The 15608-nt window shown below is 50.2% G+C and overlaps 1 protein-coding gene across 6 annotated transcripts in view; it reads left to right on the top strand.

Moving 5' to 3' along the window:
• The window catches only part of CTIF (cap binding complex dependent translation initiation factor), a 75802-nt gene that overhangs the window by 1261 nt on the left and 58933 nt on the right, over positions 1-15608 (top strand). For all 6 annotated transcript variants that reach the window (XM_015887221.2, XM_015887220.2, XM_015887219.2 and 3 more), the window contains exons 2-3: positions 11544-11756; positions 13625-13708. In XM_015887221.2, the coding sequence (XP_015742707.1) occupies positions 11577-11756; positions 13625-13708 (264 nt within the window). In that variant the 5' untranslated portion in view covers positions 11544-11576. The remainder of the gene's footprint in view (positions 1-11543; positions 11757-13624; positions 13709-15608) is intronic.

Below are 15608 nucleotides of genomic sequence, written 5' to 3'. Positions count from 1 at the left end.
GAACCACTGCTAACCAGGAATTTGCTGTTCATTTGGGAGGCTGGCCATTTTATTTATATTCTTGTGCAGTTTAAAGTAATGTTGCTTCGGTGTGTACGTATACTTATAGGTATTTACAATATACAGTGCCTTGCTGCTGACCTGAAGATAAATTCATTTCAGGCTGAGATGGGGAGATGCTGTGGGGTATTTTTGGACTATTTGTGCATCCAACCACCAGCTTTCCTGCTGAATCAAAGCAGTTACTGTAGAATAGAACTGTGGGATGGTTTGGGTTGGAAGGGAGCTTTAAACACTGTCAGGTCCAAGTCCCTGCAGCAAACAGGGACACACACAGCTCTGTCAGGTTTTAGTTCTTTTTTGGGTTCATCTGTGGCTATGCAAGGCTCTGAGGACCTCATGGTGACCATGAGTGTTCTTGTGCTTTGGGAAAGGCATTGCTTCCATTCTCTCTTCTCCTCCATCCCACAGCCTCTTTCCCCCAAGGGGCAGAGCCAGCAAAAGGACAGAACCCAACAAACTGGTTTCCCCATGGCAGGAGGAGCTGTGGTGACCCACCTCAACTTCTCACTCAGGTCTATATAGGACCACATCCCGCCTCAGCCCTCTGCAAGGAGCCCATTGCTGGAGCATCTCGTAGTGTGCAGCAATTAGTGGAGGGTGTCACCGACTCTTTTAATTGGCCTGAGTGCAAGTAAACCTTCCCCTTCCTTCTGGAGCTGTCAGAGGGACAGGTGTGCACAGCAGACACACGGCTGCCCCAGGCTTCCCACGTCCTGCAAGGAGCAAGCCAGGTATGCCGTGCTTTGTCCTTAGCTACACCTCATGGATTTGGTGGCAGCTGGAGGTTTGCAGTCGTGCGTGTTGCATTAAATGACATCTTTTGTCTTTTGCTATGTGCACATGGTGTTGTGATATGGGGACAGGGCTGGAGCATGGAGCTGCCTCTGTCCAACCACCTCCACTCAAAGGGACTGGGCTCACCCTGTGCCCAGCCAAGAGGTCTGGGCTGTCAGATGGAGCACTGTCACTTTTCGGGATGCCAGTTTGGGGGCTGTCCATTTGGAGGGTGTTGCTTTGGAGGATGACAGTGTTAGGAGCATGGGTTTAGGGGGGTGTCACTTTGGGGGTTGGCTATTTGCGGGATATTGCTTTGTGGGACATCATTCACCCATATGGAACTTTAGGAAGGGTGGAAGCCTGTGCCATCACAGCAGACCTCCAGATATGGCTGGAGATCTAAACCTGGTCCCCCTCGACCCCATCAACTGGCAGCAGAGATTTTCCATGCCCTGTGGGACACCTCATTATGGCCTCTTGTGTTATGGCAGCACTTTGGGGCACTGCACATACTAATACTGACAAAAATCTATTCCAAAGAGCTGATAGTCCAAGATACAGCCCCAAATCTCTGAATTCAGTAGGATTTTCCTTGTCTAACCCTCTTTGCATCACCTGCCGTCTGAGTAGGCGGTGAGGACGTGCCGTGATTGGAGCTGCACAGAGCAGGAGTTGTAAGTCCTTGACAGGATTTGTGGAACAGGACGGCAGCTGGCTGTACCGCCTTGCTGTCTGTAGGGTCTAATGGGGAATGGGAGCATCCTGGTGTGGGAGCTTGTTGAGGTGTAGCATGGTGGCTTTTCGGCACAGAGCTATGTAATGGTTGGGTTGGAAGGGACCTGAAGGATCACAGGACCTGAGAATGGTTGAGTTGGAAGAGACCTGCACAACCTTTGGTGGTCATCTTCACTGGGTGCAGGGCTTGGAGCTGCCATCCGAGTGCTTGGTAGATAACAGATTTAGGAGAGCTAAGTGGGAAGCTGTACCCTGTGCTGCCTTCTTGGTGGTGGCTGTTGCTACAGCTTGCAGCCTGGGGCTACCTGCTCTGCCCTACCCTTTCTGCCATCACTGCTTGTGCTTTTATATATTTATTTGTGCTGGGGATTCTGTTCCTTTTTTGTCATCTCGCAGAACGATTTTCCTTACTCTCGCCTCTATTTAGGGCTCTGGGGGAGGAAGTGACTCAGCCATTCCTCTCTTGTCTCTGCACAGTCATCCCTGCCGGCTCAGCTCTGCTCTGCTCCCCGCACACCTCACTGTGTGAGCGCTCCATGCAACAGCAGCCCGTCTGCTTCCTCACCCCATGTTTGGGTGAGAAAAGGCACATTTTGGGGGCGGACGATGTGCCAGGCGTATCCTCACATCACGCTGCTTGAGGAGGACACGCTGCCAGCCTGGGGACCTGTGAGCTCTGACAGCAGCGGGGAGGAATGGGCTTGTTTGGGGTCATTTGGAAAGAACTGATAGCGTGCCTTGCTACAAGAAAAAAGGTCCATTCGTTTCAGGTTAATTGTTCTGTGCTGGAAGCCAGCAGCACTGACTGCAGCATCACATTGCTATGAGGAGAACCTACCAACCCAGCCTTCAAACCCTTCCTCTCCCCACCAAAACTCAAGTGCTCAAACCCAGAAGGCGTTTTTGAGCTGTTTATAGGACTGGGCAGGGGTTATCTTTGTCTTTAGCACAGATAATAATTGGTGTGGGAGGGATCCTTGCTGGAAGATGTCACCTCTTGGACAGCAGTGCCATAGCCTTGCTGTCCTTTGCCCAGCAATGGCCAGCTTTATATGGTCACTCTGAACATCAGCCTTGAGCACAAGGTTTTCTGCACAATCCAGGGGCTATATAGGAAATATGTGTGTTTTTAAGGGGTTATCTTGCTTTTTGGGTAGGGAACTGCAGTGACTGTGGGGAAGTGATGGTTGCATGAAGCATCCCTAGGGCAGGTAGGTGTGGGCAGCACACAGGGTGGAGGCTGTGTGCTGGGATGAGAGCTGCTGCAGTAATATGTTCACTTCCTACAGCATCACATGGGGCTGAAGGTTGGGCTGCAGGGTTGCACAGCCAAATTGGAGACAGCTGACGGCTCTGCCATGGTACAGATGGTGAGGAAGCAGAACAGCGTGCACATCCTCCCCTTGGGTCTCCCTTTCCTGGTTTGCTTGGGCCAGTGTGACACATCTGGAGGTGAGCTCAGCCAAATTCCTGCTCCAGGGCTGGAGTTGGGGCCTTTTCCTTTCCTTGTGCCATGACTTGAGGCTGCTGGGATGGCAGAGCTGTTGTGACCCAGCCTGGAGGAAGAGATGGATAACATGAAACCTCTAGCTCCCTTTGCACAGGGGAAAGCGTGTAGGCACCCTATGGTGGGGTCATCCTCTTTACTCCTTGCTTCCTGGAGCTTTAGCCTTGTTGTGCTTTTGAGCCCCATATTGACCTGTCCCCTCCTTCCAGAGCTCAGCTTTCTTCTGGGAAGAAGTTCCTTTTGGTTTTGATGAAGTGGGAGGAGAGACCTTGTGGCCTTGTTGTGGAAGCCTGGGCTGGGGCAGGTGTTCCTGGGTGAGATCTTGTGTCTGGCTTTATTAGCTCCACGAGGATAGTGCCACTTTATGGCAGTGCAGCACTGCTCGTAGGCATGTGTGCCTCTGAGAAAGCTTATCACCAGCTGACCTAATTATGGTAATCTTGCTCTTCCCTTTTAGTGCAGGGTTCACTGGCTCTCACAAGTCTTCCCTGGTTCCTCCAAGCTGCTTCTTGATTTGCTGCCATTCCTTTGATAATGTCCTTTCACTCAAGCCAGAGAGCAGGACTTCTATCCTGGTCAGTCCTCCTTCTGCCTGAGTTATGGGTGGGAATGGTGTGTTGGAGCTCCCTGCCCTGCTCATGGTTGTAGAGTTGGGTTGTGCACAATCTTTGGTCTTCCTGCTGCCTTGCCTGCCCTCCCTGCCCACCCCCTTTGCATAAGGGTTGGTTTGGGTGCTGACAGGGGCTGGCTACCTCCAAAAGGTGCCACGTTTTTCTCCAGCAGGACAGGGATTTGCAGCACGTCAACAGGATTTAACAGCACCGTCAGCGCAGATAAATGGAGGCCAGCCTGGGAGAGGGAGAGCAGAACAGCAAAGCCTTGCATCTTGGCTGAGTTCAGTCCCAAACAGCTGTTTCTCCCCAACATCTGGGAAGGCCCAGCAGTGCAGCCGGACAGACAGCAGCCGTTTATAGCCCAGTGCCCCATGCCGGGCAGAGCTTAGTGCTAAGCCCTGTGCTAAAGCACCTGATGGGATCAGCGAGGTTAGCAGTGCCTTGACAGCAACCAGCAAGTCAGCACCACACCCAAAACCTGTTTGTTTCCCCCCCTGTTCTCTTCAGTATTCCCAGTTTGACTTGGAAGGGGACAGGTGAATGGTGTGCAGGCATCAGCTGTATCTGCAGCTGGGTTTCTGTGGCCCTGCTGCTATCTGTGGCAGGCTCTGCAGAGCAGATATTTTCTCACTGGGCAGTGCAGCCCCAGGAGGGCTCCTAATGCTGAACCACATGCATCACTGTGAGCAGACAGTGCAAAAAAGCAATTGGGGCTGCAGCGGTCCGCATTCCCTCTGTGGGTGGGATGGGGGTCTCCCCACTTCCCCCTTATTTAAGTAAAGGAAAAAAAAAGCCACGTTTGAGACTTGCTTGAGGTTCCTGTGGGTTTCTAGCTGCTAACTCGCATCAATTACAGCAGTACATGAAACGATGTGCTCTGTGCTGCTGGAAAATGAGTGATGTGACTTTTTATGTCTACTCTCCCCACACCCTTTGGCTCGCTGCTTTTAATTGCTCAGAATAAAACTCCATTGGGACTGGGAAAGCCCAGCACCAAGCCTCAGCATTCCCTGTGCCACTCAGCACCCAGTCAGTAATGCTGTTTGTTTGCATTCCTCCCGCTTTCCTATGAAGTCTCCAAGTGCTCACAGTAAAGCTGGGGATGGACACGGTTTGTTTCCTTGGCCAAATCGTTCATGTTTGTAGTAAACACACCTGGTTCGGGTTGTGTCTAGGTAATCCCCAGGTCTGTGCTTTACAGCCCTTGTAATGGGACAGCTTGCCAGCCGGGATGGGGGCTGCTCCCTGCAAGGCAGCTCAGTGTTTCCCCAGACACTCCCTTTTCCTCTCAAGAGTTAAAGTTTGCTTTGAGATTATCTGAGCTGCTTCAGTGTGCTTGACCTTAGATGAGAAGCAAGCAGACAAGGTGTGGGTGCCAGGTCAGGGTGCTGGTTGTGCCTGTTCCTTCCCATGAGCTGCATCCCTATGAGTCTGAAGCCAGAAAGGCTGTGGGTTTGTATCTTTTGTGACCCTTCCCTTGGTTAGCCCAGCTAGGGGAGGTGACAACAGTGAGCAAATGGCCTCAGATCTGTGTTTTACAGGTGGCTGTAGAGACACACGTGCCCTCTAACCAGTTATTTGCAGTAATGACATAGATAAGTGCAGTCATCCTGTTTGTCACCTACATTTCCTTCACATTAATGAAAACCTTCCTGTCCTTACCCATCCGCTGGGACTTATCTGAGCTGAGCTTCATTTACCTTGTATTAATCAAACCAGATGATCCCCTGGGTGATAAACATCGCTGTACTGACACTTGCAGCATCCTCAGTGCTGGGAGGAGCAGGAGGTGGCACTGCAGGGAGCGGCAGGGCTCTGGGGACATGCATGGTGACTGCAGTGCCAGCCTGGAGGTGACATGATGCATGGACAGATGCACTTTCAGCCCCACAACAAAGGCTGGTGGCTGGGCAGTACTGCATTAAAATTCCTGTCTAGGGAGTTTCTCTACTTGATGTTTGTGGGATTGGTTCGTTGAAGGATGTGGGATGGGTTGGTTCATTGAGGGATGGTGTTGGCGTGTTGAAGAATAGGGTTGGTTCATTGAGGGAAGGTGTTGGAACATTGAAGGATGGTGTTAGATCGTTGAAAGATGGAATTGGATTGTTGAAGGATGTGGTTGGGTTGTTGAAGGGATGGGGTTGCTTCATTAAAGACTGGTTCATGGAAAGATGGGGTTGGTTCATTGGAGGATGGTGTTGGATTGTTGAAGGGCAGGGTTGGTTCATTGAAGGACACATCCTGGCAGGGTGCAGTAGGGCAGGTTCTGAGCTGCGATGTGGGATTGGTGATGTATGGCCAGGACATCCTGCTGTTCTCAGCACCTGGAGTTTCCCTGCTGGTCACAGCGAGCTGTGGCCTCTTCCCAAAATGTTGTTGGAGCAATGTGGTGGTCCAGCTGAGTGTCGGATTTGCTCTTGGAATTACTGATGGAAGATCCATGGGAGAACATTCAGGTGATGCTGTGCTTCTTCACAGGTTGAAAAGTAGATATAGGGTCATTAATGCTGGAAGGTCATTAATGCTGGAAGGTCATTAATGCTGGAAGGTCATTCTCCTACAGAATGGCCCAGGGGGTTGATGCTGGTGGTCTGGGGTATGGCAAAGCTGTGCCTTTTAGACTGGTTCATTCTCAGGGAGAATACGTGTTGGGATTATTCATCAGGTTGGAATAAAAGTCACTTGTGTGAAATGCAATCAGTTCTCTGGGTGGAATCCTGCTGTCTGGAGCACATCCAGACTGTGGCACAAATTGGGAACGGAGCGAAGGAGGACACCGTCAGCCCCAGGGAAGGGAAGGATTTGGCAGCCAGCTCAGGTCAGATGGGCTCCAGTGTGCAGGGGTCAGACATTGTGCCATGTGTCCTACCCCAAGGATAGGTGAGATGAGTCCATAGCAGACCTTTCCTCGTTCTGTCTGTACAGAACTGCCCATTTCTACAGTTATTTTTCTTTTCCATAATGTTTGCAAGGTCTTGAGGACAGGCGCATCCTGGCTGCTGCTTTCTTTCAGTTGTCTCTTAGCACTGAGGGCACTTAAAGACTCAGAAAACCTCCTGGGGGTGGAATAGGGGATGTGCCCCTCTGCACAGGGGTGAGCTGCTCTGCACAGGAATGCTCATTGCTATAAACCTTATGCATTGTAAGGGGATGGGTGCCCTCCATGAGGTCAGCACACTGCTGCAGGGATCGCCGTGCAGTGCTGACATCCCCATGCGGGATGGATGTGTCTTTTAGGATTACAGGGCTTTTCACTGCACAAGTGCCCATTATATTGCCTCAGTGCCCAGGAAGAAAAGGTTTGCTTTCTGATAATGGTCCCCCTTCGGTTATTTGCAAAAGACCTTATGTGCAGGGGTGAGTGAGCGTGGGGTAGGAATGTGTTCGAATGTATGGAATCAGTTTGCCAGGGGTGTTTAACACACACATTGGGAGCAGCGTGGCACTGGGATGTGGGACGCGCTCTCTGCTAGATGAGGAATTTTGTGCTGTGAGGGTGCAGATGCCCTCACTGTGCATGCAAAGGAGAACACCTTCCCTGATGTGCCTGTGATCCCACCTCTGCTCCCCTTTGATTTGCTGTTGGGTTTTCCCTTTCTATTTCTCCCAGCACAAACCAAAGGCACCATCCTCCCCGCCGGCAGGAAGGCATAGATTTGACATAATGGAGCACACAGATATGACATAACACGAGGCTTTTTGTTTCTGAGCACGAAGAGGGGTTTGGTTTTGTGTATAACAAGGGGAAAACATCCCCCCCCAGCTGCAGGAGATCTCTTGTGGCAGCGAAGCGAGCAGGGATCTGCCTCTCCATGCTCCCTTCTGCGCTGGGTTGCTGCGTTGGCAGCTGGTTTGGGTCAGATCCTGTGCCCTTTTGTACTTGGCACCCTCTTGGCTTTGTCTTGCTGCTCCCAAGGTTGGTAGCGTTGGCGTGGGGGTGGCGAGGAGGTCAGGTGAGGTGAACTCCTCCTTATCTGTGGCCATTTGGGGACGTTTCTCAGCCCGCAGAGGTTGCGCGGTGACACCTGAACCCTGCGGTGCAGCACGAGATGATTCTGGCTTCATATCCTGGGAGCAGAGCCGGCACTTTGGAGCCCCACGCAGCAGGGAGCAACCCCTCCTCCTTCCTTCTTGTTTGTGTTTATTCTAATGGGAATGGCTCCGTTCTGATTCGTGGTGGCACCCGCCTGCTCGGTGACATGCTGGGCACGTCGATGGCACCGAGACGTGGCAGCTGCTGGGCGTCTTGGCTGTCACTGGGGCTTTTCTGCATCGCCAGGTAGCAGAAACCAAGGGAGATGATGAAATATAGCAAATGCTCAGCCAGCCGTGGCTGCAGCCGTTCTGAAAAGCCCAAGGCTGTATCCAGCAGCAGCCTCTCACTGCAAGGTGTTCGGGGCTTAATTGGGAAAGAATCAGCTCCGAGATGGAACCGTTTGCGGTGCTGTGCTTTACATGCTGTCATCCTGAAGGATATTGGAACAGCAAGTATGAAGCCTACACATGATACCTTGTGATACCTGGGCACAGTGTTCCTGCTTCTCTATAGTAAACGCTGCTGCCATGCCACACACCGGAGCTGCTCTCTGCTCATCATGATGCTCTCACTGTTGGAGGATGGCACATCACTAATTACTTGTTGATGGAAGGCTGCCATGTTAAAAGAGAAAATATTGTTCCAGCAGGAGCTATTTAAAAGGAGAAGGTGGGAAGTGAGCCGGGGCTGTGGCAATGAGCAGGAGCTCCGACCCCAAATGGAATCCTTCTGCATGGAGGAGAGCTTTATTGGGATCCAGTGTATTAGAGCCCTGCTGGGGTCTGGTGGAGCAGATCCCTGTCTGGGTCCACTGTCTGAATAGTGGCTCGTTTACTTCATGCTTGTGAAAAGGCATCAGAAAGGAAAGGGTTTCTTCAGGTGAGGTGAGGTCAGGTTTTACTGACCTGAATGCAGCCAAATGTCAAAGAGAAAACTAAAGGCCAAAGAGAGCCATAAAAACAGAAATATAGCTTGGGCAGGATGGTGGACTCACAGGTTGAGGGAGGTGGTGGAGGCTTTGGCCAAATGCCTGACCTTTCTGCCTGACCCCAAAAAGAGGTGAGGTGTGGGCAGGTGAGGAAGCTGATGGAAAAGAACAAGACATTGATTTAGGGGCCGTATTGCTTACTTTGAAGATTTAATCACAGCATCTCCTGGGTGTGAGATACCCTTTGTGACAGACAGGAGTGTCCCCTGCAGTGTGTTGGTGTCTGGTTGGTGCTACTGCGATAGGGAACAGACACCCAGGAGGGTGGCAGGGGCTGTGGAAGCAGCTCCCAGCAGCACAGAGGTGGCTGCAGTGGTACGTGAAGCATTTGCACTGCAGTTTCCTTTTATGGGAAGCAGCTCCCATTCCGAGCAAAGCATGAGCTGATGGATCCCATATTGCAAACAGGTTTGTCGTGGTCTGGAGGCTGTCAGCCTGCCTAGGAGCAGCTCATAGAGCTACGTTTCAGGGCTGGAGGATGAGTACAGGGATGGTTTAATGGAGAAGGCAAAACAGAGAGGTGCAGGTTTTCAAGCTGTTGCCTGATGTGGGTTCATTCATTCTATTCCCTTTCTGGTTTCTTGAGTTCAACGTGAGCACCTTTGGGTGCTGTTCTGTGATTGCTGCCTACTGGGTGAACATACAAATGTCAAAAAGAAAACCTTGATCTTGTTAAGCTTATTTGCTGATGAAGGGTAAAACTGCATAATTGGAGGGCTAGGGGAAGAAGCCCATTTAGATCACTCTTTAAAATAATAGCTGTTAACACTGTTGTAATGTATAATTATTATTAATCACCGCTAAGTTGTAATAATCGGTTTGCACATCTGTAGCCTTCCGTGTTTTGTAGTAGTAATGAGCAGTTCATGGGTTTTATAAGAAAGGTCTGGACGATGGTTTTTAGATCCCAAAGCCTTTTTTCTTTGGCAAAGTGGGGGCAGAAGGGAGAAACGTGAAACTTAGCTTTGCTAAGTTGGGATATTAACCCTTGTGCTTGTTTGCTGACTTCAGATAAACTCAATCTCTTTCAATCCACCATCTCTCCTGTTGCTAACGAGCAGAACACTGATGTGACACAGGGACCTCTCTGTGCTGGTGTGGTCCTTGGGGACCAAGATGCTGGTATTGGATGTCCCCTCCTTCCACAGCACTTTCCATTTAATAGCTGGCACTTTCCATTTGTTTATTGGCACTAATTAGCTGAGGGGTGAGAGGCATGCCCTCCATTGGGGCTCCTCACTCTCTCTGGGGCTCCTCTTCTGTATTTTTCTCCTTCTTAAGATGCCACAAGGTTTTGCTCAGGAGCTAATGTGTGATGTTGATCTCCATAATGAGCCTTTTTGACAGTCTGTGCACATTTGGGAATAATTCCTTGAGCAGACGAAATCCTTAGGCCAGAACTGCTCGTTCTCAGCAGTTTCCAAATGAAGCTGCAATTGTTCAGCAGTGACAGATGAGAAATAGTTTGGGAGCTGCAAATTGCACAAGCTGGGAACAGATTTCTCTCCTTCCCATCCGGATGGCATGTGACTCATTCAGATTTTGCTGGGTAATTTTAAACCCATCTCCAACCAGACTAAATATGCAGAGCAAGGGTGGGCAGGGGATGAAATCTGCGTCCTGAGCATGGGCTGGGAGCTGGTGGTTCTCTCCTGGGAGCAAAAGGGCGTTTGGATTTTGGTGCATGCATCCATTTGTATTAGCTCAGCCTTGTCCTCCTTTGTTCTGTGTTTTCATTGGGCATCAGTAAGAACATGTAAAATCTGCATGCATTGCACTCTGTGACCTTGCCTGCCATGGCTCTCTGTAGGTTTGGCTGTGCTATCTGCAGGTCTCCTGGCAGGTGCATTCTTTGCTGTCTTGCAGGATATATTTTTTTACCCCTCTTTTCTTTTTCTCATCCATTTTGAACGAGTATTAAAAATAGCTCCTGGTGTGATTGCTGTTTCACCTCCACATCCAAACCTCCTCACCGGACTGCTTGCAGTCACGCTGTTGATTCAGCATCTGGCTTGCTGCCGAGAGGAGCTTTTCATAGAGCCAAAGCATCACAGAACAGTTGGATTGGAAGGGATCTTGAAGGTTGTAGAAACATGGAATGATTGGGTTGGAAGGGACCTTGAGGACCATGGGTCTGTAGAACGATTGGGTTGGAATTGACACTAAAGGTCATAGAACCATAGAATGGTTGAGTTGGAATGGACATTAAAGATCATAGACCCACAGAATGGTTGGGTTATAGGGGATCTCCCAGCCCCATCCCTGCTATGGGCTGGCTGCCCCACATCATCTCAGGCTGCCCAGGGCCCATCCATGGCCTAGGGCACCTGCAGGGATGAGGCACCCACACTGCTCTGGGCATGCTGTCCATATGTCTGTAGAGAGGAGGACAGACACAATGTTTGATGTGGTCCTTAGGTGTAGGAGTGTAACAGAAGTGGACCTTTTGGATGCTGGAATATCTGTGTGCTGATATCTGTGTTATCTGCTGCACATGGCAGGTCTGGATGGAGAGTCTCACCCGACACTGTCCTGCTGCTTTTTTTACTACATGTCGTTGCAATGGGGGTCTCTTGAAGATGGCTGGAGAGAAATGCTCTAAGGTCGTCTTCAGGCCAGTTACTATAAACTGGAATTGCAGAAATACAGCAAAACATGTCCAACCTGCTGTAAAACCATAGGAGAATAGCAGCAACCTGGCTGCTTTCTCTAATTACCAGGTGTAGGGAAAGGGAAAGGCACACCTGTGACTGTGCCTGGAGGAGGTGAAAGAGGGAACTGGCCAAGGACCAGCACTCACTTCCCATCCTTCTCCTTCCCCAGGTCCCCTCGCTCTGCAGTCTCACAGCTGGAAGGATGGAGAACTCATCAGTGGCCTCAGCCTCCTCGGAGGCGGGCAGCAGCCGCTCACAGGAGATCGAGGAGCTGGAGCGCTTCATTGACAGCTACGTGCTGGAGTACCAGGTGCAGGGGCTGCTCACTGACAAGACTGAGGGCGATGGAGAGAGCGAGAAGACACAATCCAACATCTCTCAGGTTGGTGAGGACACGAGCCATGGGGCTGGGCTATGATAAAGCATCTTTCCTAGCCTAGAAATGCAAGGGAATGTTGGACTGGGGGTAGCTTTCTCCTTTGGCCACATATGAGAATACAAACAGTAAAGATCTGCTGTCTGCATTTTGTATTCATCATGAACGTGGACTTGGGATGTGCCCTGAGGGTTTTTGACCACTCCGTGCTTTCTGTTTCGAGTGGAATATGCAATACACAGGGTATGGTATGAACATACATGCCTGGCGGCAGTGTGTGCCATTTGGGTGTCCCTCCGGACTGGGTGAACACAGGTGCCTCTTACCCTGCAGACTGCACCCAGCAAGCAGAGGGATGGTTTAGAGGAGGCATGGTTTGGTGGTGTCATTAGGAGCAAAGATAACTATGGTTGTGTCCCTTTAAAAATTGACTTTTTAAGTCCTACACTAGGAGAAATTTAACCTCTTGAGCTGGGGGCATGGTCAGTGGGCATGGTGGGGTGGGGTGGGGCTGGGCTTGGGGAACTTGGAACTTAAAAGGTGTATTTATTTAACCTGAGGCTGGGAAATGGCTGCGTTTGAAGTGATGCTTTGGAGGGGCTTTAGGCCAAACAGTCTGTTTTCAGCATGTTGAGTTGAGAAATAATATAGAAGTAAATGAATAAGCAAAGTTTTGCTCCATGATTCAGAAGAGGCTCAGCACTGAGTGGTAGGACAGTTTGCCCTTTCCCATAACGAAAAGGGTCCATGAGATCTGGTTCTCAATTAAAAGGCATCATCAGACGTAAGCACGAGGTGGGAGTGCTATTGGGAATGGGGTGTTGTGCCCACACCTCAGCTGTGCCAGCTAAATCTATCTTGCCATGTCTGGAAATGGGACTGTGGCTTTTCTGCATGACTTGAAAGCAGCTGCTGGCTATCTGTAGGACAAGAGACAGGGATGATTTACATGTGTCACCTGCTGTTATCAAGCTGCGTGTACGCTAAGAAGGAATTAGCTGTTGTGTCCAAAAGATATTTGCTTTCCTACCTTCGTCATACCTCAGACTTCTGTAAGGAATAACCAGGGATCGTTTGTTGTTCTTCCTGAGCGCTCTTATCAAAGCAATAAGCGTGCATGCACGGGCGAGCTGGTTTGTCAGCCAGGCTGAAGGCAGCAGGCTCCCTTTAACGAGAGCTGCAGGAGAAGGGATGGGTTTGTGGCTGAGCGCTGGATGGAGACCAAGAGAGCTGTGTTAGCTGCAGGGCTCTGCTGCCACTTAATCGCTAACTTTGGGCAAGTTACTGAAGCTCTGCAGTCCGCTTCCTTGTGGCAGGGAATTGAGATGGCTTAAGGATTACGCGGGATCTTTCTTCTCTGTGGAGGAAAAGTTGTTTTATTGTTGTTATTACTTCCAGCGTTATGCTGTGGGTCTTCTTTTTGTTGTGGAGTGGTAACGAATGACCCCAAATTGAGTTGTTTTGATGCAGCTCTGCCTTTTGTTTCATTTAAAAAACAAGGAACAGCAGAAAGAATGGAAAAGCACAACTTTTTTTTCCCACCCCCCATCTTTAAAACCCTCTGTAATGATGCAACCCAGTGATGGCTGCAGCAGCTTCTCTAGCTTCCTGCCATTGTTCCTGGAGCTTTCCTCATGTGGCCATCACCAGGCAGAACATTTCCCAGCCAGAGCCCTTGGGATCATCCCTGCTGGTTAGAGGGAGCACTGTTGGTTCTGGAACAGAGCTGGTGCTGCATAGAGAAAGGCTGTGGATGCTCCCCATCCCAGCACAGTCACGGTGCTGTTTGCTGGGTGATGTTTGCTGCGGGCTGATGCAGCAGTTTCCCCAGCCTGGCTATTATTTTACATAATGCCTTTCTATCCTTTTTGCAGTGGACGGCAGATTGTAGCGAGCAGCTTGATGGCAGCTGCTCCCCATCCAGAGGGAAGGGCTCCTCATCCCACCAGCACAAGCAGGTAGGAAAGTGTTTAGTTCTTCCTCTCCAGAGCTTTGCTTTTTTGTTCTTTTTCTGTAGCCTGGGAATGCTGAGCCCATACTTCCAGCTTGGCATTGGGATGGTTCCTCCTCCAGCAGGACCCAGCAAGGACGCTGGGCTTGGTGGAAATCAAGGAGGTTCTACATTTGCATTCTTCAGGAGCAGCGTTTTGGGATGCTGTGGTTAAATCCTTTTTCTTTCATAGCTTTTTAATTTATTTATTTGTTTGTTTATTTACTTTATTGTGGTTGCCTGCTTTAGTTTATCAGTCTCTCTTCAAACTCTGGGATGAAACACCTCCAGGTTTAGTGCTGGGAACTGGAGGGAGTGCCTGTTGGGCTTCAGACTCGAATACATCAGTGCTGTCTGGAGCTGGGAGCCTGGGGGGCAATAGCATTGCACTTCAGCAGCTGCAGCAAGGGCCCACCTGCAGCACTGCATCGTGACCCCCCCAGCACAGGGAGGCTGTCAGAATGGGCACAGAGGAGGCACCAAGATGCTTGGAGGGCAGGAGCATCTCTCCTGAGCACAGGCTGAGGGAGATGGGGGTGTTAATTCTGCAGAAGAGTGGGGCTCTGGAGAGACCTTCCAGTACACTGAGGGAGAAGGGCTGGCTTTTTACATTGGCAGATAGTGATGGGTCAGGGGGGAGTGGTTTAAAAAGAGGAGAAATTTAGGTTGGATGATGGTGAGGCCCTGATACTGAGTCCCAGAGAAGTGTGGGTACCCCATCCCTGCAGCTATTCTGGGATCCTACAGTTCTGTGGTCCTTAAGGACCCTCCCAACCCATCCATCCCATGGTTCTGTGACTCCTTTTTTCCCTCTGCTCTGCCACCAAAAGCCATAGGAGATGAGCAACTTGCCAACATGTGCATGTGTTATACAAAAGCACCTCTGCTTCTACGTAAGGCTTACCAATCATAAAGAAAGTAAGCAAAAGCAAGCTACAGGTCATCAGTTCAATGGCATGGTAGTTACTGGGGGTGGCTGACCAGTGTCTGCCCTGGCATTACCCCCCAGCAGATACTAGTGGCCAGCAAGTGATCTGCACAATCCCTTTGTACCATGGCCAAATATATATATACATACACATACATATATGCATGTATACAAGAACGCTACTGGCACTGGCTGCCCCGGGGCAAGCTAGGCACAGCTAACATCCATGTATGCCCAGGCTGCGCTCTGTGCTCTGCTTTCCCCACATTTGGGCTCTCTCCCAGCCTGCAGCAGAGCTCATAATTATCTCTCTCCATGTTGAGCTTCCTTTAACAGCGAGGAACAAATTTTCCTTGGCACCAGAGAGGAGCTGCACGCTATTGTTCTGCTGCCCAGGCAGCCTTTCTCTTTCTGCTATGGATATACAGCCGAATCATTGCCGGTGAGAGTGGGGTTCAGTGCATTACTCTTGTTGGACGCTGATTTTTCTCATTGGTAGCAAGGAGAGAAAAAACATTAATGAGGTTTTTGTCTTGCACATAAATTATCACTCCCTCTTCAAACCTGCTCGGGAATAAAACGCTGGCTAATGGTTTCCTGGGGGATGATGTTACCTTTTGTTTTTCTCTGCAATTTGTTTACTGGGTTCGAGGTTTTTTTAATATTGGAAAAGGGAACTCTTTGATTTTTATGTTTTCTTTCCAGCTGGGCATTCTGCATTGTGCAGTAAGGTTGCAGGGAGAAGGAAGGCCCAGGTTGTGGTGCTCATGGGGGATCTCCTGGCACAGGTTGCATGAAGTGCTGGTGTGCTGAGGGGAGCCCAGTCTCACAGTTACATTCTGCTCAGCTATATTTCTCCTGGGAACACTTTGGTGTGCTGCACAGCGAGGCACTGAGCCCTGCAGTGCTCCTGCAATGCACTGTGCAGTGACCCCAGAGG

Source organism: Coturnix japonica, chromosome Z (assembly GCF_001577835.2).
Source record: "Coturnix japonica isolate 7356 chromosome Z, Coturnix japonica 2.1, whole genome shotgun sequence".
Taxonomy (NCBI): Eukaryota; Metazoa; Chordata; class Aves; order Galliformes; family Phasianidae; genus Coturnix; species Coturnix japonica.
This window is presented reverse-complemented; position numbering and strand designations above follow the sequence as displayed.